The 25888-nt window shown below is 44.7% G+C and overlaps 1 protein-coding gene across 1 annotated transcript in view; it reads left to right on the forward strand.

Moving 5' to 3' along the window:
* The first annotated feature begins 3934 nt into the window (after positions 1-3934).
* Positions 3935-25888, forward strand: part of LOC125913389 (mas-related G-protein coupled receptor member X2-like) — a 41375-nt gene continuing 19421 nt past the window's right edge. The window contains exon 1 of the mRNA XM_049618488.1: positions 3935-4091. Coding sequence (XP_049474445.1) covers positions 3977-4091 — 115 coding nt within the window. The 5' untranslated portion in view covers positions 3935-3976. The remainder of the gene's footprint in view (positions 4092-25888) is intronic.

Raw genomic sequence — 25888 nt, forward strand, 5'->3', positions numbered from 1 at the left:
GAACCAATGTATGTAAAGTACGTAGAAGGGTGCCTGGTACATGATAAGCACTATATATGGGTTAGCTGTTAGCATCATCGTTCTCGCCCTCACCAGGAGCAGGTGTTGGGGAGCATTGACTGGACCAGCCGGGTGGGGCCATGTAGAGAGCTTAAGAGAGAAATTCAGCAGACCTGACTTCTCATCCTAACTCTGCCATCACTTATTGAGCATATTAGTTCACTTAAGGCTGCCATACCCAAGTACCACACACTGAGGGGCTTAAACAACAGAAGTTTATTTTCTCACAGTTCTAGAGGACAGCAGATCACGGTGTTATACTAACAGGGTTGATTCTTCTGAGGCCTCTCTCCTTGGCCTATAGATAACCATCTTCTCCCTGTGTCTTTGCAAGGTTCTTCCCTTCGTAGGTGTCTGTGTCCTAATCCCCTCTTCTTTAAAGGCACTAGTCATATAGATTAAGACCCACCTGACTGCATTTTTAAATTATTTGCCTCTTTAAAGACCCTCCTTCCAGATACTGTCACATTCTGAGGTACTAGGTGGTAAGACTTCAACATATGAATGGGAGGAGGACAAAATTCAGCCCATAACACGGTGTGTTATAAATCCTAACACTATTTTCTAACATCATTTTAGAAACATCATTTTCTAACATCATTTTCTATCCTAACATCATTTTCTCTCTCTCTGTGGCAGTTTCCCCATTGTCAAATAGGGCTGAGAACAGCTGCAGGAAGCACTAAGCACTAAGCACTCAGTTTTGATCATATAATTTCCCTAGCTGAGACTAAGCTCTACCTTCCAATCCCCATAGCACTTTTTGGATCTCTTTTAGATGATACTATTTCCCTCATTCTGCAACTATGTATCGAGTTCCTACTGTGTACCAAGTACTGTTCAGTATTGAGCAAGACAAAAAAAAAAAAAAATAGTCCCTGTTTCCCTGAGGCTTACTGTTTAGTAGCAAGAGACTTTTTAAAAAATTTTTTTTAATGTTTATTTATTTTTTTAGAGAAGAGACAGAGACAGATCATGAGCAGGGGAGGGGCAGACAGAGAGGGGAGACACAGAATCCAAAGCAGGCTCCAGGCTCTGAGCTGTCAGCACAGAGCCCAACGCAGGGCTTGAACTCACAAACTATGAGATCATGATCTGAGCTGAAATTGGATGCTTAACCCACAGAGCCACCCAGGCACCCCAGCAAGAGACAAACCTTAGTCAAATGGGTTCCCAGATACTAACATCTTAGATGAGCCTTGCAGTTCTTGGATAGATGCACTTCCCTCCATGGGCTCTTGGCACACATCTCACCATGTTCTGCTCAAAGTCGGCACACAGTAAAGCCTAAAAAGAAGTGCTATCCGAACAAACGAACAAATGAATGAATACAGTCAAAGTAAGGGTTGACACAAGGAAATCAAATGTGGTTCAGCTCCATAAATCACTCTAAGCAGTACCGATTTCGCAACGTTTAACAATTCTTGGCTTTGGAGAAAAATTCCATAATAGGGTTTGCTAATCCCTACTGTCACACTATGGGTGGCAACTGACTTCATTCTGACTGAACTTGTGATTCTGGCTTCATTTCTTCCACAGCCTTGGAAAGGAAAGGAGTGTTTGTTGTAACAGGGCCTTGTGTTTGTAATTATGTCAAAGGCCCTGGAATGACCCTTTGTAATGTCAAAAAGCTCTACACATCTGTCAGCCCAATGCTTTTTGGTATCAAGCCAGCAGGGCTGGGGTAGGGATGAGTGCTCATCGGGAACATTGGGGCCACAAATATTTATTGAGCTCCTACTATGTGCCAGGTACAGGCTAAAACATATGAGTACAGTCGCAAACAGCAGAGTCTCTGTTCTTCTGAAGGTCAGGTCTTCAGGAGAGGGCAAATACTGATAGAAATAGATAAACAGATTTTTTCTTTTTTTAAGAAAAGAAGTACAGACAATGATAAGTGCTAACAAGGGACCCACATTAGCTTGGGGAGATAGGGCAAAAAGTCCTTTTCAAAAACACATAAAACTAGCTCAAAAGGACTTTCCCAACTTCCTCTATGTACAGGTGGGAAAACTGAGGCTTGAGGAGGGAGGGACCTGTCTAAGACCATTTCTACAAGTTAGCGGAGAAGATAAGATTAGGACAACTCTTCTGGCCGCGCTCCAAGGCTACCTCGCCAACCGTCAAGTAGCTTCAGTTTCTAACTGTAAACAACCTCCCGGATTCTCAGGGCTGGGGATTGCGGGATGGGACAGGGATTGCTTACAAGTCTTTCTCGGTCTCTTGTGTTCTATGTATGAAAAGCTTCATAGTTAAAAAGTGAAAGTGACTCTTTCCCTTCATTTTATATACAAGTCGTCAAGATCTGGCAATGAGATACTCTAAGTTAATATGGTCTGAATTAGGAGACTATGGTGTACAGCTTATATTTTACTTGCCAGATTAACCAGATTAGTGTGTGTGTGTGTGTGTGTGTGTGTGTGTGTGTGTGATTAATACAGGTGTGGCAAGACTTGCCTCTCTACCTTCTGTGTCCATGTATCATAGCTCTGTATTTATTGGTTTATATACCCAGTCCCCGCTTAGTCTCTGTGCTCCCAGAGGACACTTAAATATCACTTCCTCGGGGAGGCCTGGACTCCTAGATCAGGTTAGGACTCCCTGCTAGATGCCCCCATAGCACCCGGGGTTCTTCTAACAGCACCCATGGAACATTGTTGAACGTTTTGAACATCTCTCTTCTCTGCACATCATGAGCAGTTCTGGGAGCCTAGAACCTGGCCCTGATTCAGATATAGATGCATTCCCGGTGCTTAGCACAGTACCTGGTCCATGGGAACTCAGCTCCATACCCAGTTGTTGAATGAACAAACAATCCTATATTATTAATTTTTTTTAATTTTTTAAATGTTTTTATTGATTTTTGAGACAGAGAGAGAGCATGAACAGGGGAGGGGCAGAGAGAGGGGGAGACACAGAATCTGAAGCGGGCTCCAGGCTCTGAGCTGTCAGCACAGAGCCCGACTCGGGCTCAAGCTCACGGAGTGTGAGATCATGACCTGAGCCGAAGTCGGACACCCAACCGACTGAGCCACCCAGGCGCCCCGCGCATAAAAATTATTAATTTTTATTTATATCCCTGGCACCTAGCACACTTCCCAACCCGGGCTAAGTGCTCAAAGAATGTTGACTTGAGTTGAAAAATCCCATCTATGGTTTTATACAGTTTGCAAAACACTTTTGCTTTTACTTAGATTGAGGCATAACATCCCTGTGATGTAAGCAGAGTGGGGATTAGCACTCCACTTTATAGACTGTAATTCAGTAAGCTTAAGCAACTTCCCCAGGGTGTCAGGCTAGAGACTTTAGAAGAGTCCAGGCCCAAAACTTCCGGTAACAGGGGCAAGGCTGTCTCCTGTGGGACAAGGCTGTGGCCTTGCCAATACAGTCACTGACAAGAATTAAGTTTGGGGCCCAGGACCTTTAAAAACCTCCCACAGGTATTTTTTCAAAAGTATTTTCAAACTTCCCACCTACTTGGAAGAATCAAGTTGGGACATGAATTTTAGAGGCTCACTTTTTGCGTGCTCTTAGCAAGAGACCTTACCACTTTGAGCCTACATGCTCTCGTCTATAAAATGGGAATAGTGAGAGAACTTTCTTCATAGACTAGTTGTCTGGATTAAATGGAAGAATGTATGTAACGTACATACAGTAAGTGCTCTGTAAATGTTGGCCGTTACTAGATACTAAGACAACAGAGAAAAGCTGAGATCTTAGGGAAAACTCAGCCCTGACATTGATTATTATCCCACTCCGAAATATTCATGACTACAGGAAATATAATGGCCACAGTTCTACTGGTCAAAATTTATTCCTTGTTTCAGCAAGGACATTGGTTTGTGACATTTTATAAGAGTAATTGTTCTTCTCTTTCCACCACCACCCTACCCTACACACTAAACTCTTTGTGTTGATGAGGAGAGCTGCATTCCCATTGGCTCTGCCTTCACTAGAAGACAAGAAACTGGTAAAATCTGCTGTTAGCTGCTGCCCAGCGGGCTCCAATTACAGCAACGGTGGTGTCCATGGTAACCGGCCAAGCTGGCCTGCTGTGGTGCAAGTTGTCCAAGAATATAGAAGGGACCAGGGAAGGCCTAATTGGTTAACTGTCATCTCAGTTTCTGAATGAAAGAATTCCACACTGTGCTTTGGATAGATGGTGAGTCCAGACGAAATCTGGATTTCCCAAGCTGAAGGCACTGAGGTCATTCCCAAACCCACTGACTTCCTGATGAATCTGACCTCTGGAGGTATGGGTTATCAGCAAGGGCAATGAGTGAGATGGTAGGAGAGGCAGAACATTGAATAAAATGATTACATGAAATTCTGCCATTCCCTTGAAACTTCTGTGGCTCCCTATTGCCTGAGACAAAATCCTTTGTGGAACTGGAGTTGAGCACTGAGGTGCCCTCAAGAACCAAGGTAGCCATGGTCACTAGTTTCTCTCTCTTGTCTCTGTGGCTCTGGACATCTGTCCTGCTCTCACTGTAGCGTGGGGCCCTCTCCGTACTCACAATTTCTGCTTTCCCACAACTTCTACTTACATGTGACATTGACTCCAGCCCTGACTCTACAAGATCTTACAGGCCCAGCACCTGCTACCTGCTTGTCACTGACCAGGAAGAGCTCTCGAGGCTGGAATATACTCTGGGAGGGGAGAGGGTGGACAAATCAGAAAGGAGAATCAAGGCTGGTGATTTGAATACAGGGCACCAGAGGCCAGGCCTCCAGCTGTGATCAGAGCTGGGTCACAGAGGCACAGAAATCCTGAAGCAAGAGCCCTGCCTTTCCCTAGCTCAGCTTCCTCCTCCGTCGACCATGCCACTAAGCAGCCTGTGAAGGAGATGTATGGGGTAGTGCAAGGAGCCAGGCTAGGAGTCAGGAGGGTCAGCTTTCAAGTCCTCACATGGCCAGTTATTGGCGAGACATTGAACTCCACAGGTCTTAGTTTCCTCACCTGCGAATGGAACTTTGGCCACAGCATACCTGCATAGCCCTTAAAAGTATGCGCCATGGAAATACCTGCATAGTTTGCCATGTGTCGCAGACAAGAAAGAAGGGGGTCTTGAGTTCCAAGGCCAAGTTAGTTTGATCCCAGTCCCAAACATGGGAGCATGGACACTTACAGGTGTCTCCTCGTGGTGAAGGACAAGATGGACTCCTGCCTCAGGAAGGGAGAAATAGTACCACATCACTACTTCAGCGCACATGTGGGGTCATGGACCCAGGGGCAGAGGGAAGAGGGCAGAGGGAGACAGAAGGAAGCTCACGAGATGCCTCCCAGACAGGACACAAACTAGACACTCCCACCCTGCCCTCTTGTCAGCTTCACCCCGCCTCCTCTGCCCATCTCAGCCCCATCTGGGTCCTTCTCTTAGGCAATTCACGTAGAGTCTGAGGCAGAATATTGAAATCAGTACATTTTTTTCAAACAAGCAGTATAGTCTTAACTGGGTAGGCATGGAGTACTTCTTAAATGATAAAATGAAATTTAAAAGTCTAGAGAAGTCTGAGGCAGCCTAAAATGCTCAGAGTTGCATGAAAGTTTGCAAAACGTCCCTGTGGTGTGTCTATATTATCAATACACGGTCTCATTTTTGTGGGTTTTTGGGTTTTTTTTTTTTTTAACAACCAATGTGTTATCTTTACTTATTTGGTTTTTTAAATCGATTTACCATCTGGAGTTGACCCAGAGTCTTGGGTACCCCTTGCAAGAATTATAACCAGGAAATGGGGTGAGCAGAAAGCAAGGAGTGGTTTCACAGTTGTAGGGTCTTCAACTGCTCTGAATCAGGATTTTCTCATTCTCCCACATCCCTCAAAAGGCGCGCCCCATCACCATCTCCTTGAACACCCACTCTACCTTCTACCATTTTGATTATATTGAGCAGAGCTTAACCTTACTGTAACTTACATAGTTGGCACTGTTTCTGGCCCTCGGAGCCACAAAAAATCAGTGAATTCTCTCTTCTACCTCGTAGCCCATTGGATATTTGAATGAATAATGACACCCCCATGTGTGTTGACCTCTTGGTTAAACATCCCCAGTTCCCTCAACCGTTCCTCCATTGACGTGAAGACAAAGTAGGAGAAATGCTGCTGTTTGGGGGGCCAGACTGAGGTAGCTTTATGTCCTGACTCTTTTAAAGTTGCTACAGACCTTGGCCAAGTCACCCAATATTTCTGGGACACCACAGGTAGTTGGTAAGGTTTGAAGAAGACTAAATGAGGGAATGTGTGTTGACTATCTGGGGTGGTGTCTCCCGTGGTGGGTGTTTCGTACAATGGTCCGTGCCATGGCTGTCATGGGACCAGGGAAAACTTGCTTGCAATCGCTTCTCCTTCAGGACGATTTTACTTAAAAAAGGAATGGAACTGAGATGTTTAGAAGTAGAAAGAAAACAAAGGCTGATGTGGCCTGGCCAAGGGAGCTGGGCAGACAAGGCTTTGGATCAAAAAGGAGACAACAGACCAGTCACAGAGGGCAAAGAAGATTCTGTAACATGAAGATGAAAATACCTTCTTCTCGGTGGCTGGCCTCTTAAGGAACGACTTATGTTGCGTATGTGGACATGTTTTGTAGAGTAAATGCTTCTCTGTGCTCCTAGAATACTTGTGCTTCACTTCATCATATGATAATAATTTGCCAACATGTCTATTTCCCCCTGAAGATTGTAAAGTTACCATAGTGGTAAAATGTTGGGGTTGTTTTCTGCCCAGTTCCCTGTTTCACTGGGGAAGTGCCTCTCCCTCACTACAAGTGGTTCAGATGGGACAGTCAATGTCAGTACGCCTGCTGTGAGCTACAGGCCCGAGTTCGTGAGCCAGGCCTAACCAATCAGGGAGCTCCAGCCCTTCTCCCAGAGAGATTGGTCCAAGGCACGGAGGAGCATGTGGCCCAGCCAGAGTCCTTCCACGCAATTTGATTTTGGACGCCGGAAAAGATGTTTCTTTCTTTTGAATTACAAGCAATCAGAACATTAGTATAGCAATACAATTTATTCTTTCAACAAGTATTTGTTGATGATCAAAATATCAGTCAGAGTTGAGAGGATCCGGTCATGGGACATATACCTGTCTGGATATTTTATTGTATTTTATTATTTTTTTCCTCTGGATATTTTAAACAAAAGGAATTTAATATAGCAAAGTGACTATATAGCGTTGGAAGGGCTGAGGAGGCAAAAGACGAATTTTGAGTGAATCCAGAGCTTAGTGATGCAGGAAGAAGCTGCCATCCCTAAGAATGGGAGAAGAGCAGGGTAGAGGTGGTGTTACCAGAGTCCAGAACGTGGGAGGGGCGAGGTGAGCTGGTGCTTTGAGCCCTAGAGGTTTCCCAAAGGTGGCCAGAACCAAGACCCCAATGGGGATACGCTGCAGGCCGGTGCCAGGACCAGGTTGGAGAGCTACTCAGACTCTGAGAAAGAAGCTTCACATGTAAATTCCAGAAGTGCCAAAAATTACCTATTGCTCTCCATGCCTGCTGGGGAGATGTTAATGCAAGCCCAAAGCAGGAAAAGAGCCTCCTGTCTCCTCCCGTCTGCCAATCTCCCACCGTTGCCTAATGGATAGAGCCTATCTGAAAGCCTCTTGGCGGGAAAGTCTGGAAAATGCAGTTACAGGGTCCAAGCCTCCCTAAGGTCCATAGCAGAACAAAGCAGAGTAGAAACGGAGGCTGAGAGCAAGCAGGCAAAAGACCAGCCAATCGGTTGTGTGCTAAGTCTTGTTCTAGGGACCGGGGCTATAGCAGTAAGCAAGACAGAAAAAAAAAACCCGCTCTCTAGGAACTTACTTCTAGAGGGGAAGTGTGGACAATACAAAAGCAAGCCTAAAACAAACCAAGCAGTGCAGCAGGACACAAAGCATCAGTTGCTCTTAGTGCAGGTTCCCTGGAAGCTGAGTATAAGATGAGGATTAATGTGAAAGTGATTTATTAAGGGTGTGCTCTCAGGAACGCCTGTTAAGGTGAGGGGACATGATGCCTAATTTCATGTGTCACCTTGGCTAGACTGGCGACCAGTTGTTTGGTCAAACAGCAGCTTAGATGTTGCTATAAAGGTATACGTTTAGATGTGATTAACGTTTGTCATCAATTGAGTTTAAGTGAAGCAGATCATTCTATATAGCATGGGTGGGCCTCATCTAATCAGTTGAAGGTCTCAGGAGCAAAGACTGAGTTTCCTGAAGAGGATATTCTGCCTCTAGACTGCAACAGAGAAATTCTAGCCCTCAGACACAAGCCTGCAACCTCAACTCCTACCTGAATCTCCATCCTGCTCACTTGCCCTACAGATTTCAGAGTGAGAGCTCTGATAATCACATACAAGCCAATTCTTAAAATCTCTGCTCCTCTCTTTCTGGGTTTTGTTTCTCTGAAGAACTCTGATTAATTAAGCACAGGAGAGGAAGAGGAGCGGAGCAAGGATATGATTTTGGCAAAGTCCGGTCTCCTCCTGATGTCGTGGGGAGCTCCAGAATATAAATCGCAACACAGAGGTTGCCCTGCCTCAAGACAAAGGAGTTGGGCTTTGGGCATCTGCATCAGTCAGTCCCCAGGCGACCCTTCAGAGACGGTTGTGGGTGGAAGTTACACACATACTTCAACTCTTGGGAATTTCTTTTCTCTACTTGTTAAGGTCATGGTATTTTAATTCCAGAGGGTAACAGAGACTCCTGGGAGGAATGATGTGCTATTCCTCCACCATCCATTGACAAACTAAAAGGGATTTCTTTAATTAGAAAGCTACCTGTGGGACATGTGGGACATAGGGCTTGACTTAAGAACTTAGAAGGTCTGGGGGCGCCTGGGTGGCTCAGTCGGTTGGGCGTCCGGCTTCCGCTCGGGTCATGATCTCACGGTCCGTGAGTTCGAGCCCCGTGTCAGGCTCTGTGTTGACAGCTCAGAGCCTGGAGCCTGCTTCAGATTCCGTGTCTCCCTCTCTCTCTGGCCCTCCCCCATTCATGCTCTGTTTCTCTCTGTCTCAAAAATAAATAAACGTTAAAAAAATTAAAAAAAAAAAAAGAACTTAGAAGATCTAATTTCAGGTTCAAGCTTGGCTAACTCACCGTGTGATCTTAAAAACAAAACAAAACAAAACAAAAAAGTGCTTGCTGTCTTTGAACTTTACCTCCCGGATATAGCAGAGATCTAGCCAGGACAATAAAAAGTTCTGCTCAACCCTGTTTCCCTACTTACACCGTCCACATCTCTACTCTTGGCCACTACCAGGTAAATAGCACTTCTGGAAGCTTCCCTGATTTTCCCAGGAGGGCAGCTGAAATGAGGTGCCTTTAGGGTTTCTGTATACAAAGGCAGCACTGATTTGAGGCTATGTTAGGTCAGAGAAGATCTGGCTTAACTAAAGGGCTACTGAAGTCCTGCTCATTCCCAGCTGTGCTGGTGCCCCAACACAATTTGAACCTTGTTTCCCAAGAGTAACCGGTAGAGGCCCTTAATGAACCAGATCAGCACACTCTAAGTGGTATTTTTTTCTTACCCAGTCAAATAAGAAGTGGCCAGTTTCTTCATCGTACCCAACAAATTCCTGTTAGAGATTAACCTGATTCTGTAGGTGTATGAGGAAGGCTGGAGATGAGGCCCACGTTGACATTGACAAGGCACGCAGTCTTGGGAGGCAGTGCAGACACTAGGAAGGGGCACAGGCCTAGGAGTAAGGTTTCTACCACACACTCGCTCACTGTAGACCACTGAACTTAGGTTCTCCAAGCCTCAGGCTTCTTATCGGTGAAATGGGGTGGAGGGGCTAGATTAAGTACATTCAGCCCCGGAGAGCACCCAGAACTATTAGCCAGCTATCAGGATGTGCAGCCTGTTAAAAATCTTCCCTGAGGCTCTTTTGACGATGATTTTCCTGATGGCTCTTCTGTGTCTTCTGGAGGCAGGTGTTTTCTCCCGAGTGTGGCGTGTGTAGAATATTTAAAAAAAAAAAAAAAAAAAAAAGCATCATGGTGATAATTGCTGGAATTGCATTGCAATTATCTATGGCAGTCATCTTCTGAATCCTCAGATATTAACATTCCAAACCTCTCCCAAGTCATCTTTCATAACCTCCCCAACACGCATCCATCCCTGAATGAGATTTAATTGATGACATGATTTATTGCTTCCAGTTAGCTGGCCTTGGATACTAATTCCGCCTGTGTACTAATTTTATGGCAGGCTGAACTTCTGCTTCCTTACCAGCTTCTTCCCAAAGGAGTAAGAACTGAATCCCCTAATACCTTCAGAACAAATACACAAAAACACCCCCAGAAGGTAGAGGCACAACTTGCCCTTGGAGCCAAGGCTTACGTTTGTTCAGAATGCTATTCTCCCATCCGTGGGCCTTTGAAGATGGATGGAAAAAACCTCAGACAAATAACTGTTCTGGCAGGAAATGGAGCAGAATTAAGATTACTTCTTAAGTGGTATTCATGTAGAGTAAACATCCTTGGGCAGGAGATCTAAGCATGGTCCTAATATGCATTAGATTCTGCCTTGAACATATTTACTCATAATGGAGGTCTTTCTTCCTGGCAATGGAATCTGTATGGGAATTCATGTTATTTATTATGAAATAACACGTGCAAATGTATTTTCCAGAGCTCAGGAAGTCTTTGAAGAGAAGTAAAATTAATACTTATTGAGTATATTAGTATCCTGTGGCTGCCGTAACAAGTTATCACAAACTTGGTGGCTTAAAACAACAGGAGTGTTTTCTCTGACAGTTCTGGAGCCCAGAGATTCAAAATCAGTATCGCTGAGCCCAAGCCAAGGTGCTGGCAGAGCTCGGTGCCCATCCCCACTACCCCCAAGCCTCTAGGGAAGAATCCATTTCTTGTTGCCTCCAACTCCTGGTGTCCTGGGCTAGTGGACACATCTCCAAATCCGTCTAAGCTCTATTTCACATCACCTTCTTCTCTGTGTGCAAAACTTGTCTTTCCTCCCTCTTTTAAGTGTACACATTGTTGCATTCAGGGCCTGCTTGGATAATGCAGAATCATCTTCCTCACCTCAAGATCCTTAACTTAATCACATCTACAAAGACCATCTCCCACTGTTGTTTTGTCATATGAGGTCACATTCACAGGTTCTAGGGACTAGGACATGGATATCTTTTGGAGGGCCATTTACTCTGTACCATCCCCTACCTGTATCTGAATACCTGCATCTCCTTCCACAAGCCCTCTATAAGGAACACGCAACAGGGGGAAGTCCTGGGGCTGGGAATCGGGAAACCTGAGTTCTTTAACTCACCGGCACGGGTGACCTGATTCCACTTTGGTGCCCGGGGCAGACATTGCTAATTGATCACAGCACTAGTTTTTGCTAACTGCCTGGACTTGACCTCAGAACCCTCAATACAATGTTGTAGAGAGTCAAAGTGAATTGACACCTATCTGCTACCCCTACCTTGAACCCTCGGTTTCTCATGTGGAAAATGGGAATACTCTCTGCACCTCTACTTTCTAAGGACAGTGTCAGGATTAAATGACGTAATGGATGGGAAAGCAGTTATAAGTGCTTAAAGGAGGTGACCAAAGAAGATACGTCCTCAACAGGAACTCGTAGGGAGACCGTCGAGGACAGCCTTGCCTAGAAAGGTAGAGGGGTCTCAGTGCAAGGAGATTATGAAGGTCAGGTTCAGAGGTAGTGAGGATGGGCCTACGACATAGGTGATCATTCTGCTTTTTCATTCAATAAAATAACACAAGTAAACACAGCCTATGCATTCAGTAAGGATGGTTTTAAAATAACATCACCAAGCATGTAAATGTTACACTAGGGTTTGCTTGGCTTACAGTAGCCATGTACACTTACTAGGCATCCAGGTGTCACCAGCTCTGTTCGAATTGTATCAACCCTTCAGGGACTATTGAAAATGCACCCCTCCAGGAAGTCTTCCCTGATATGACAGAAGGTGCTATCCGGCAACTCCATACACATTGTTTGTCACTCTGCGTATGCATTTCAAGGTTGCCTTAGATCAAGAAAGGGACTAATCAGGCTTGTCTGCACAGGTGTTTCACAGCTCTTCCCAAAAAGCCTTTAAGTGAAGACCGCCAAATCCCCATCCAAGACATCAAAGTGTCTCTTCTTCCTTCCCACATTTGGAGTCAGAAAACTACCTCTAAACATTTTGGTGACCCCTTTAGATCCAGCTAGCTCAAGCTGACCTGCTTTCCCCGGGATCTGGTTCTAGGCTTCTTTCTGCTACAGACCAGCTGTGTGTGCTCTTGACAAGCTCTGAGACTCAGCCTGCTACTCTGTAAAACGAGAAGGGTGTTGGACGCTCCCCCACCCCCACCCCCACCGCTTCCCAGGATTGTTGGCAAAGACTAAGAGCCCAGGCTTTGTTGCATACAGACTGGTTCACATCCCAGCTCATTTCCATTCTAGCTGTGTGACCTTGGGAAAGTTGCTAAACCTTGTTGAGCCAGTTTTTTCACCTATAAAATGGGAATGCCTACCTTCTAGGACCATAGTGAGAACAATACATGTATAATGCTTGGCACAGGAATCTTCAGTCTGAAGTTCAAGGTCAGGTAGGTTGTGTTGAAGTAATCCTAATGGTAACCAAAGACACACCTGATGGAATTGTCCTAGACACTCACAACTTTTCCTGTTCCCCTTACCCTCCACTCAGGTCTCCAGCTGTATCTGGACCCAGCTTGATAGGAATGGGGATTATGTGCAGCATGGTTATCAAATACAAGGTGAAGACCCTAACTGGGTAGTAAGCAAAGACTTGTTCTTGGGAGCTAAATACGACCCCGGTTATACACACAGAAGTCCAAGGTCAACCCCTTCCCTGCACTAATGCAGCCATTCCCTGGTGAAAGTCAGGCTGCAACATGTCTACCTGTATGTTTCCGAGAGACAGATGCTCTCACACAAGATAATGTTATTTTACAGATGAAGAAACGGAGACTCAGAGAGGTTAAGTGACCTGCCTAAAGGTCACACAACCTTTGAGTAACAGAGCTAGCCATCATATCTAGGTCTTTGGGGATCCCATTATTGGCTCTCTCTGCCACGTGATGCTATCCTGAAGTCCCACGAAAGAAAGGGACCCACCCCACTTTTTCCCTTCCCCAAACATTTTCTGTCTCTAGTGAACTTACCGCTTTTGTATCACTGTTCAGTGACACTTCTGTGGGGGAGCCTCACCTCACCCTTTAAACCTTTTCCTCCTGAGAGTCCTTACTGCTCACCGGGAGGCTGAATGAGGAGGGGAGCAGTCATGGGGCCGATAGGAAAATCAGGGGGTTACATTGCTGGAGGTGTATAAATTGGTATGTGTTTTCTAAAGAGTTGGTAGCAATGTGTACCAAAAGTCTTAATGCTATGAATATGCTTTGATGCAGCAATTCTGCTAGTAGAAATTTATCCTGAGGAAATAATCAAATAAATATATAAAAATACAAACAAGTGCAAAAAAAAAAAAAAAGAAAAACGAAACAAAATCGGAAGGCCATAGTAAGGGATAAGGTAAAGGTAGTATATCCATACAGTGAAATACTATGCAATCATTCAAAGGGATGATGTTGGACCGTATTTATTGTTATGTAAATAAACAACATGATAAACCAAAACATAGGCCTTACATGTAATATGATCTCATCTTTTGTAAATAAATTGTATGTTGTGCGTGTATATGGCGTGATCTCTCCTGATTGGCATCCAACCACATAGCTGACTCCTCAGTTGAGTCAACCCTCCCCTTCCACCTGAAAACCCCTAGGGCTGACACTCAGATTCACCGAAGGTTCTGGAAGGAAGAGGAAAGCTGTACCTTTTTAGTCCCTACTTTTGCACCCACCAGATAGCTCACGTGGTTAGCAGTTACGAATTTTACAGTTCTCTCGCCTCTTTATTCCAATGTCTTTGTTATTATAATTTCATAGTTAAATATTATGTAAATTGAAAAAAATGAGTGAAAACAGAAAAAAAGCTACTTTTAAAACGAAGTTGAATGCTTTGAAGTAGTAACATAGTAGTAACATAGTTACAGTAGTTGGGTGGGGGGAGGGTGTTTCGTAAAAATTCAAGATTCTGCTCTTGGAATGCTTTCTTCCTCAAAGAAGCCAAACCAAGAACTTTGAGACAAACTATGATGGTGTCTATATAAGAAAGACAAAGGTAAACTCCCTTCAGCAGAGTGATAGTAACATAAAAGACTGTATTAAAATACTGATACATTTTGGGGCACCTGGGTAGCTCAGCCGGTTGAGCATTGGGCTCTTGATTTCGGCTCAGGTCATGATCTCAGGGTCATGGGATCAAGTCCGAGTCAACCTCCACGCTGAGCATGGAGCCTGCTTAAGATTCTCTCCCTCTCTTCCTCCGCCCCTCTCCTCCCCTCTCTCTCTCTCTCTCTCTCTCTCTCTCTCTCTCTCTCTCTCTTCAAAAACAATTGATACATTTTAAGTTAAAAGAGTTGAAGTATGTGTATATTTTATGGCCATTATTTGTTATTTCAACTAACTTTTTTTCTTAACCCACTAAGTACAGTCCCAATAATATCAGATAAATAGGCTTGTGCTACATAGGTCTAGAGAAGGAAGGATATAATGATATATCTGGAAGATTATAGTGAGATTAAGGTTATGTTTACTCCCTGTGCCCTTCTATGCTTTTAGAGATAAAGTGTCTATTGTTTTAAAAACAGAAAATACCATAAAGCCGTCACTTCTTTGGAGAAAGGAAAACAGAAAGAGAAACTTCAGGATGAGGGAACAATGCTGATGCTTGTAGGGTGCCCTGGAGAGACCTTGTCTGTCTTCCTCTAATGACTGGAGCGGGTAGAATTATTTTGTTACAAAGCATAATGGTGATCACGAGTTTGACTTCCTGGTTTCACCCTATCCTGAGGGTCAGGTCGACATTAACACCCAGACATCTCAATACACTTAACTGACATGGCAAGGGGGCACAGGGACTCAGGCAGAGCAGGCCTGGGGAGGAGGGATGGAGACTCCCAGATGACACAAGCTGAGGGGCCCTGAATAAGCCAGATCAGAATCAGGGTGCAAAACAGAGGGCAACAGTTCTGAGCACCTCGCGTTACTGTCACTCACACAGGTTACTGTAAGTTGCTAAAGGTCATCCACTAACAGATACAGCCTTGCACAAAGATGGGCACGACTTCCTTATGTAAGAAAGAAAAACCCACGATCTTTATTGTTTTATAAATATGATGTTCTTTCCATAGACACTTTTAAATAATTCTTCATTCTTGACTTACAGAAATAATTGTTGAAAACCAACTTCTGACTATAATAATGTTAAAAAGAAAATCACAGGCCCAAAACGGTGTTTCTTAGGCCAAGTCACCAAACCGAGGCTTCATACCTAAATTAATCGCACTTGTAACCTTCCCCAGAAATGTAGTCTTAACTGGTCAGTCAGGAATTTTCTGTCCAGTACCAACAAGGTAATCTTGTTGTCATGTGAGACCTCTCTATCCCCGAAAGGAAGGCCTACAAAGACCCTATGTCCCCAGATGAAGGTGACCCCACCTGAAATACTCCTTTTTCTGTTTATGACTTCCTTGTCCTACTTTTAAAAACCTTTCCCTTTCTGCAGACCTTTGGAGCTCCCCTCTACTTGCTGGATGGGAGGCTTCCCAATTCATGAATTGTTTAATAAAGCCAATTAGCTCTTTAAGTTTACTAGGCTGAATTCTGTTTTTTAGCAATAACTTATCTTAAAATTAGAGTAAAGTTGTTCAATGTCTTGTGTGTAAAAAACAACAACAATGACCAAATGGAAACAAAAATTTGTTCTCATTTCAACACGTTTGCATGATACACTCTACTCCAATGCTGGAGAGGCTGGGACCAGGGGACAGACAAGAAAACCTGACAGGTTTGCTGTCCTGCCCTTGACAATAGGATTCTTAATTGTGCGAGGACATTCTGGGGAGATGGAAGTTAGATGCGCCACAAAGAGAAAACATTCAGGCTCTTTTGGAATGGACGGTCAAGGAGGGGTCATGGACGAAAGCAAATCAGAGTTGTCATCTCATTCAGTCCAGCTGTGGCTGACACAGGGACATGCAGAGGAGCAGAGGTGAGGCTGGGTAACACCTATGCTTCTGGTCTGCTGTCAGGAGAAGCGGCAGGCATCTCTCCATGTGGGTTTAGAGCCCCAATGACAATCCCATTCCAGGCACTATTTGCTGAGTTAACTTTATCTAAGGCGGAAGAACGGGCTTTGAAATCGGCTAGACCCGAATTCACATCCTGGCTCCACCACATGAGGGTTCTTGAACACGGATGTTTAAACCAATTCAACTTAAAGGGCACTTGTGCTAAAATTCAGTCAATACATTGGTCGATCTGTCATTTTGTGTAATTGATACATCCCAGCAGAGCAAGTGCTGACTTAAATGCGTGACACATGCCCCCCTTTCTCTCCTAATCACACACACACACATCAGTGTAACCCGTAAGACCCAAACAGGAGAAGCATCACCTTTTAAATTTTTCTAAGTCAACTCAAATCTTGCTCAGTTCCCACCTGCCTGGTTGGCAGAGTCAGGAGATAGGACCTTGGGCATTTGGAAGGTTGTGCCCTGTCTCTTGTGACTGTGCATGAATTTTGACCTTGCACAGTCCAGGAAAGCTGAGGAAGTACCTAGATTCTCATGGGGCCATACGGACGCTGATGGCCAAGCCAGCATGTGAACAATCCGTTTCAAGGTGGTGGCTCCACTGGTGGCACCCATGCCATCTCAGGCACACTTGGCCACCGGGCCATCACGTGGCTCCAAGGGCATAGTGCTTTGTGTTTAGTACACAGGCAGCCCCATAGTCCTCCTCCCCTCTCAGAAATCCTGCTACCCCCGGGGAGGTGGGAAGAGGGGTTCAGGGGCTTCTAGCGCTCCTTCTTATCCCAATCCTGTCGTCCAGCTCTTCCAGGCTGAGCCACACTCCTTACTTTTGCTCCCTCAAAGCCTCTAGCCCCTCTCTTATGGACCCATCTACCTTCCCCCTACATCTTGGAGCTGAAATAGAAAAGCCATCGCCTCCCCACAGCCATCCAAGTTAGAGGAGCCCAGAATTGAGAACAGAACACCTGAGGGAAATTCCTAGGAGAAGAAAGGGATATTTACCTTTATTTTCTTTTTTTTAACTCCCCTTCTTTCTCTGTGTTTGCTATTGAGTCCTTAACAACAAAAAAAGATGACACAGATTAATTTCTCCATGACTCAATGTCTTTTGTAACAAACCCTCTAACAGAGTAAAAACACCCTCTAGAGTTTTGATTAATAATCACTTCCCAATATAAATGCTTTGCAGACAGTTTTTTTTGTTTTCTTTTCTTTTCTTTTTTTTGTCATGGGTAAATGACAAAACCAGTAAACACATGATGGCCACATGGTACTTAAAAATTTTTGGAGGCAGCCCTGGCTTTGAGGTCAAGGGCCATAGGTTCAACCCCAATTCCATCACTTACCAGTATGTGATCTTGGGCAAGTCACTTAATCTTCCTGAGCTGGACTATAAATATCAAAAAGGCAATAACCATTTGTTTACTTTTGTACTGGTGTACAGAATGCATCAAATAAATGAACAAGCTGAAGTCACTCAGCACAAGCTAGATGTTTAACAAGCATGAGGTTCCTTTGCCTCTTCCTTCCCAGCCTGTTTTTCATCCTTTTTGTTTTGAAATAGGTATAGACTCACAAGAAGTTGCAAAAATAGTATAGAGAGGTCTCATGTGCTCATCACCCAGCTACCTGCCATGGTGACTTTTTACATGCCTGTAATGTATTATCAATTGATTGGCATAATAGCATCATCGGTTTCTGCGTGCACCTTTTTCTGGTACATCTTTGTATTGTGTAATTTGTATAACAATCTATAACAGCTGCCACAGGCAAGGCACAGAACTGCCCATCACCACAAAGCAGGGGTGCTTTCCCCTTTACAGTCAAGCTGCTTCTCCCCTGCCCCCTCCCAAGCCCCTGGCAATCACTTATCTCTTCTTCATCCCTGTAATTTTGTCAATTGGAGAAATGTTTTATAAATGAAATGATATAATATCTAACCTTTTAAGATCAGCTTTTTTCACTTGGTATAATACCCTTAAGAGATACCCAGGTGGCTGCATGTGTTGAGAATTGTTCCCTTTTTCTGCCCTGGGAGTGTTCCATGGTGTGGACATACCACAGATTGTTCAACCTTCACCCATCAAAGGACATCCGGATTATTTCCAGTTTGGGGCTATTACAGATAAAGCTGCTACGAACATTTGTGGATAAGACATTGTGTGTGAACGTGTTCTGCAAATATTCTATGTGCAATGAGTTTGTGTGGGCAAAAGGGCACTATGAACGTTTTGTGTGAACATAAGTTTTTAATTTCTCTGAAATAAATGTCCAGGATTGAGATTCGTGGGGCCTATAGCAAGTATATGTTAAACTTTCAACGAAATTGCCAGGTTTCCCGAATGGCCGTACCATTTTCCGTGCCCACCAAGAACATTTGCAAGACCCACTTTCTATGCATCCTTGTCACATAAAACTATTTTATGAGTTTTTTTAAATTTTATTTTAGCCATTCTAATGAGTGTCTAGTGGTATCTCATTGTGGAAGGGGGGGGGGAGTTCTTAATTAGACTTTACACTCTGCGTGGAGCCCAATGGGTGCCTAATGACCCTGAGACCAAGAGTAGGACGCTTAACAGACTGAGCCACCCAGGCGCCCCTCACTGTGGTTTTAACTTTATGCATTTCCCAAATAATCTGTGATGTTGAAATCTTTTCATGTGTTTATGAGCCATCTGTAGGTCTTCTTTAGTGAAGTGTCCAAATCCTTTGGCTCATTTTCTAAATGAATTGCTTAGAATGATCTTTAAGCTGAAAACTAGTCTTTTGTCAGATGCGTGATTTGCAAATATTTTCTCCAAGTTCATGCTTATTATCTCATCTGTTAACTGAGTCTTTCACAGAGCATAAGTTTTTCATTTTAACCAAATCCAGTTAGTTTCTTTTCTTTTATGGATTTTGTTTTTGGTACCACATCTCAGCTCTTCTCCTATTAGCTGATGAAGGTTTGTTCCCTGTGGTCTCTTCTAAGAGTGTTATGGTTTTACATTTTACATTTAGATCTGTGATCCATTCTGGGTTTATTTTTGTATGACGTGTGAGGTGTAGGCCCAGGTTCATTTTATTGGCTATTGATGTTCTATTTGTTTCTGCCAAGTGAAATAGCACCAGGTTTTACAGGAGTCACAAAAGTAAGATGATACCCATAGAGGTGGGATGTCGGAACACAATCCCTTGCAGGAAATTAATCACCTCCTGTGTGTGGCTAGGGAGCTTGATCCTATGGAAACCAAACATTCTACCATTGAGTCTTCTGAAACTGTGTTGTGCAACCAAATACCATTCATACTGGATCCCTGAGGAGAGTCCTGCTACACTTGGCATCACAGCCTAGAACATACTTTTGTTTGAAGGAGGAAATAAACATTGGAAATTCCTGTTGTACATGATAGCATATTATGTGTAAGAGCAGGAAAAGTGTGTCTTCTAGAAGCATGGTCCCAGAGGTGGAAAGGGCCCAAAGTAGGAAATTCCTCCTATGGCCTCTTGGAAAGGACAACCATTCATTCAACAAATGTAGATGGAGTAGCTACCATGTGTTAGGAACTAGGCAATAAAGATGCAGAGTGAACAAAACAGATGGGTGCCTGCCCTTTGGTGGGGGAGGGGAGTGGAGTGTAGGTAATTATATATACATGCACAATACTGTATGCTAAAAGCTAGTGAAATGATGCAGAGGTAATATGTGGCAGGGACATCTAACCTAGACTTGGGGAGCCCGACAGTGCTTCCTGGAAGAAGTGACGCTGAATTTGAGACCTAAAAAATGAACAGCAGGTAGAATGGAATTGGTGGGATGGGCGTGGTAGTAAGAAAGAAGAGTCTTCCAGGTGAAGGGGGACAGCATGTGCAATGGCCCAGGGGTGGGCGTGAGTGTCGTAGGGCACGGATCTAATGCATCAGTGTTGCCGGTGTGTAAGGCACAAGGGAAGAAGCTGCCCTGGTCAGACCATGCAGGGCCTTGAAAGTCCCAGTAAGGGATCCACCCATTTCATGAGGATACCAGAAATCCACAGAAAAGAGTATAACAGGAGTGTAATGGACGCATATTTGTCTTTTAGAAGTCTCAGTCGGCAACATGGAAGCAGGCGGCTGGCGGGGGCAATTTTTAGGCAACTGTTGCAAGAGATGCTAAGACCAGAATAGGCGCGGTGCATTTACATCAAAGTGGGATCTGAGGCTTAAGCACTGAAGATGAGGTTTTAAAGATCACTTCGAAAGATGAGGGAAAAGAGTTGTACGGAGAAGCACAAGAAGTAAGCGGCTGAGTTGAGGGCGGGTTGAGGAGGAAACTTTGTGTGGACACTCCCAGCCAGGAGAGCCAACTCAGTATTCCCTCCCCCTTGAGACCCTCCCATGTTTGATAGTCCTGCTTGAGCAGACCTCTGCTTCCCTGTAACTTTTCTGTCCTGGTCCAACTTCAGCCCTGAGGGGCCACACAGAACAAGTCCATCTCTAAGAGTCTATGGCAGCCCTTTGACCATTTTATTTATGTATGTATGTATGTATGTATGTATTTAGAGTACAGGGGAGGGGCAGAGAGAGAGAGAGAGAGAGAGAGAGAGAGAATCCCAAGCAGGCTCCACCCTGTCAGTGCAGAGCCCAACTGGGGCCCAACTCACAGTCTGTGAGGTCATAACCTGAGGAGAAATGAAGAGTCATATGCTTAACTGACTGAGCCACCCAGGCACCCCCCTCTTTGACCGTTTTAAAGACGTGGGTCACATTCTCTCAAGCTTTCTTTTGTTTGTTTGTTTGTTTTAAAGTTTATTTCTGAGAGACAGAGAGGGGGAGAGAGAGAGAGAGAGCAAGCATACCATTTGGCGGGGGGGGGGGGGGGGGGGAAAGAGAGAGGAAAGAGAGAGAGAATCCCACACAGTGTGGAGCCTGATGAGGGGGCTCCCATCTCACAAACCATGAGCTCATGACCTGACCCGAAATCAAGAGTCAGACTCTTAACGGAAGGAGCCATCCAGGCGCCCCCTCTCAAACTCTCTTTTCTCCCACTTCCTCATGCCTAGTTCCTACCACCACTTCCCATTTGGCAAGGGTTCTCAACCCCTCTTCTTTCTGGTAGTCCTTCCACCTCCCGCCTTTTATTTAATCATGAGGTACCCAAACTCTGGATACAGAGTCTGGTCAGCCAGAAGACAGTCAGCATCACCTTCTGGAGCGTGGTCATTCTACCCTGACATCCCCACACACTTCTGCCCTTGTTGAGAACGTTGACTCCCTCCTTGAACATTTGAGCCTCTATCACCCAGTGAGGTCTGTGGTAAACCTGGGCACTGGGTCAGGCCTGGGCCCAGAGCCTCAGTCAGGGAAACAGCTTAATGAGGGCTTGGCTGGCTCACCTCCAATAGCAGGCAAACTGAGTCTGAGAGCACATGACCCAGCCTCACCTGGAAACAGATTTCCTTCCTTTTCTCCTCTCTTGAGAATCAAGGCACCAGCAACAATTCACTGACCACTGTTGGGTGTGTGGCTTGGTGAAGAAAACAGATGTGGGACACTGGCTCTGTCTTCAGAAACCATGTAGCTTTGTTGGGAGAGAGGATATAGAATGGGCAGCCAGAGAAGACCTTTGACAGAGGAGATGGGGCCACAGCTGGGCCTTGAAGAATGGGAGAAAAAAATCAGCTGAAGAGAATAAGGCAGTGCACTAGAATGGAAAAGGAGAAATAAGGTAGAGGCCAAAGGGTCTAAGGTGGGCCTGGGGGAAGAAAAGTAGATACTGTGGGCTAAGCCAAGACTCTATATATGTGAGCACTGAGAGAAAATGCCGCAAAGGTAAGTTGGAGCCATATTGGGATGCCAGCTATAGAGAACTGGAGTCTCCTCTATGCTGGGAGCTGCCAAGGGCTCTCGAACCAGAGAAGGAAATGATTGAAGTGGTTGTTACTTTGCTTTCTGACCTGCCAAAGCTAGACAGATGAATCCACACTCTGCTGTGACCCAGGAAGACAGAGCTTCATGATGTCTAGAGGATAAAACCCTTCCCAGGAGTGGTCCATGGAATGCAGAGAAACACCTAGCTGGCATAGTTTTAGCTGACCTTCAGGCAGTCTTTCCAATGGTCCCTCCTAGGGGGATAAGGACAGAGAGAACAGTGAGCTATTTGTATGAGTGAGACCCACATGTGGGACTCCATTGCTTACAAATTATTAAGAAATTCAAGTGGCAACATTAAATCAAACATGGGGCCCTTCTAAGCACAGGTTGGATGCCCACGATCTCTGTCTGAAGACAATGATGGGGGCAGGTTCTTACCCAAATGCATGCAGTGGGCTTGCAGGGGGTTCCCACATTCAGAATGCCCACAGCCATTCATTTCCCTCTCTTTCCTGGGCAGGTGATAGCCTAACATTCTAGCTATGGCAGTCAGCTTATGGCTGTTAGCTTCATGAAAAGAACAATAGACGAGGGACAGGAAATCTGAGCTGCAGTCCTGGTTTTACTTCAAAATTGATCTGAGTCAGTTCTGGACCTTAGTTTTGTGACTCATATTAAGTGTTCAGTAAGTATCATTTTTCTTCCTTTCATAAAGAAACTCCAATTCTGGGATCCCTACTATATGGCTTCTTGCTGGAGTATTTGAAAGAAGATGTAGGTTCCAATGATGGGTCTTCAGTTGCAGAAAAATCTCAGTGAAATGCATTCATATCTCAGAGAAAACTCCAAATACCTTTCTGTATCCTAATACCTTCCCACCTCACCAGAAAAGTCACCTTTGGCCATTCTCTGGCAAGGATACATTTTAAAGGACTTCAGGTCTATTCTTTGCTATTCTGCCAGCTCTCTGTAGAACCTAAGGCAACTGATTTCCTCTCCCAATGTCTCCTCTTCTGAAACCAGTTTCCTCTTCTGTAAAATGCAGGAATTGACAAGGTGATCTCCAAGGTCCTTTTCTACTCTTGGTGCTCCATTTCCTTGAATCTGTGAAGTAACTGGTCCAGCATTTGTCATCACCTGGTGTGAAGATGAATTTACCTGTCTCTATCAATAGAAAGTAAGCTCACTGAGATCAAGAAGGATTGTGATCCATCTTTGAATCTCCATTTCCAGCACCTTGCACTCAATTATTTGTTGAAAGGACAGAGCTACCAATGGATGGACAAGGTTGCTGGGGGAGAAACATAAAACAAATGAGCCAAGGAAGTGAAAACAGAGATATAATCAGAAGAATCAGAAGAATGTGCAAAGGGAAGAAAGAGAATCAGGGCAATATTGTATCAAGGGAGATTGAATACTGGGTGACCAACATCTCCAATAATACAAAGGATATTTAAAAATTTAAGGTTAAAAAAACACACCAGATTTCATAATTAAGACATCATTGGTAACCTCTGAAAGAAGTCAGGCTGCCAAAAGTTAAGAAGTGGGGGCGCCTGGGTAGCTCAGTCAGTTGAGCGTCCGACTTCGGCTCAGGTCTTGATCTCGGCGTCCATGAGTTTGGGCCCCGCTTTGGGCTCTGTGCTGACAGCTCGGAGCCTGTTTTGGATTCTGTGTCTCCCTCTCTCTCTGCCCCTCCCCTGTTCATGCTGTGTCTCTCTGTCTCTGAAAAATGAATAAACCTTTAAAAAAAAATTAAAGAAGTGGGTGGATCATGAAGTACGGACAGCAAACATAAATGAGTCAAGAAATTTGGTGGAAGAACAGAGAAAAACAAGAAGATCTCAAGACATCTGGCAACACTGAAAGATGAATAATTGCTTGTTTATTAGTTTTGTTACTTTAAGAGAAGGAGATCCAAAATATTTGTTAACCAAGGGGAAGGAGTGGAAGAGAAAGAGACTGAAGGTTTTAGAGAGGGGTAGAGGAGGCCATCGATGGATTGGTGTCCTGGAGGAGTCGGTAGAGGGGACTGAGAGCACAGCTCTTTCTCCCCAACTCTGCCACCTGCAAATCTGACAGGTGGATCACCAGGTACTATAGAGGGAATCCAAACATCTGAAGGGGGCTGGGCAACTGGTCTTTTAAGATCCTTTCCCAATTCTGTGATCACCATTACCATCCATCCTTCTTGTGCCAAATGGTCCACAAGCAGATGATAGCAGACGGTGTGAAAAAGTCTTTGAAATGTGGTCTAGTGTTTGCAGTATTTCCTGACCTACTAATACCAGTAACTGATCAAAGAGGAAGTGAGCCTTTTGAGACGAATTCCACCTGCTTTGGAATGTAGACCAAGGAGGGAGAGTGGCATAGTAGGAAAAGCACCAGATTGGGAGTCATGAGTTTGGATCTAGTCTCTCCTTGTAATTTTTTATGTGCCCTTGTTCTTTGAGCACATTTCCTCTTCTCTGAGTTGCAGTTTTCCTTGGAAAACAGGAGTTCAAGATAGAAATTGATTTACTTCTATGTGTCCCAACTCTTGAGTGTTACAGAGGCATCCTTAAAGAGCTGGCACTTGTCTTCGTGGTTCTTGGGCAGCTCTGTACTCAACGTGGCCACTGTGGTACAAGGAACAAAAGTGAGGCTAGAGCAGGTAATTCACACTGACATCACAGAGCTCAAAATATTGCCATCAGCTCCAACAGGAAAACCCACATGCTTGTCAGTGACGTTCTGGACTTTCTTGTTTGGTCTGTGGCACCGGCGTGACTGAATCACGTTTAGCAGAAGGAGGGTCACGTCTGGCGGTGTGCTGATGACACTGATGAAACTCGGCATTGCCTTGGGGGACTGAGTCCCTGACTGAATTCCAAGTTCTCAATTCAGAACTTGGTTTGCACTTTGTTGACCAATCTCCACTAGGATTAAAGGGAGGTGGATGTATCTTTGTCATCAGATATATCGTGACAAATTAGCCATGTGTTAATTCATAAAAATGCATTGTGCAACTGCCTTATTCATTAAATATATGTGTATCGAATTGATGGATGGATGGATGGATGGATGGATGCGCTGGTGGATGATGATGGATGGATAGATGGGTAGATGGGTAGAGGATGGATGGGTGACAGATTGAGGGATGATGGATGGATGTGAACCTAGGATATGGTTCACAATATCACTCACCAAATGGGCATATGAGCCAGGAGTTTTTCAGTTACAAGTGACAGAAACCTTAATCCAAGTGGCTTAAGAGGAAATTCAAAAAGAAATGTGGTGATTTATATATCCGAGAAATTATCAAGAGTACCAAAGTCCCATGTGTCTTGCAGCTCTGGTTTCTTCCAGCTTCCTCTGCAAATGGTCTTGCCTCCACCTGGTAGCCAGTTTCACAACCAGGAGCTCCATGCTTACGTTCTTCTAGCTTTGCAACACCAAAGGAAAGAGTGCCTTGCCCCTACGAGTTCTACAAAAAGTCCTCAAGAGAGTCCTCACTGGCCCAGGTTGCGTCATGGGGTCATCTCTGGGCAAATTCTATGGCCAGGAGGGTGCAGCACTGACTGTCTGGGTCTGCGTCTAGAGGTGAGGGCAGCCCCAATGAAACACACGGACTGAGAGCGACAGCAAGGTGGTATTCCCCATTCCCAGGAGATAAGGGAATGGACACTGGACTGGGCAGGCAAAACCCAGCGAGATGTCCTCTCACCAGGTAACTACATTCCCCTGATTGTCCTCACGGCACAGGCTTTATGTGATGGGAAAGCCCTTTGACAAGGTGGGTGGTTATTCTTCTCACTTATCGTTTCTTAGTAACCACCATGGCTGCTCCTCCTCTTAAAGCCTTCCCCAGCATCTAGGCCTCCAGGCTCCTCCTT

The sequence above is a fragment of the Panthera uncia genome, chromosome D1 (genome assembly GCF_023721935.1).
Source record: "Panthera uncia isolate 11264 chromosome D1, Puncia_PCG_1.0, whole genome shotgun sequence".
In the NCBI taxonomy this organism is placed as follows: domain Eukaryota; kingdom Metazoa; phylum Chordata; class Mammalia; order Carnivora; family Felidae; genus Panthera; species Panthera uncia.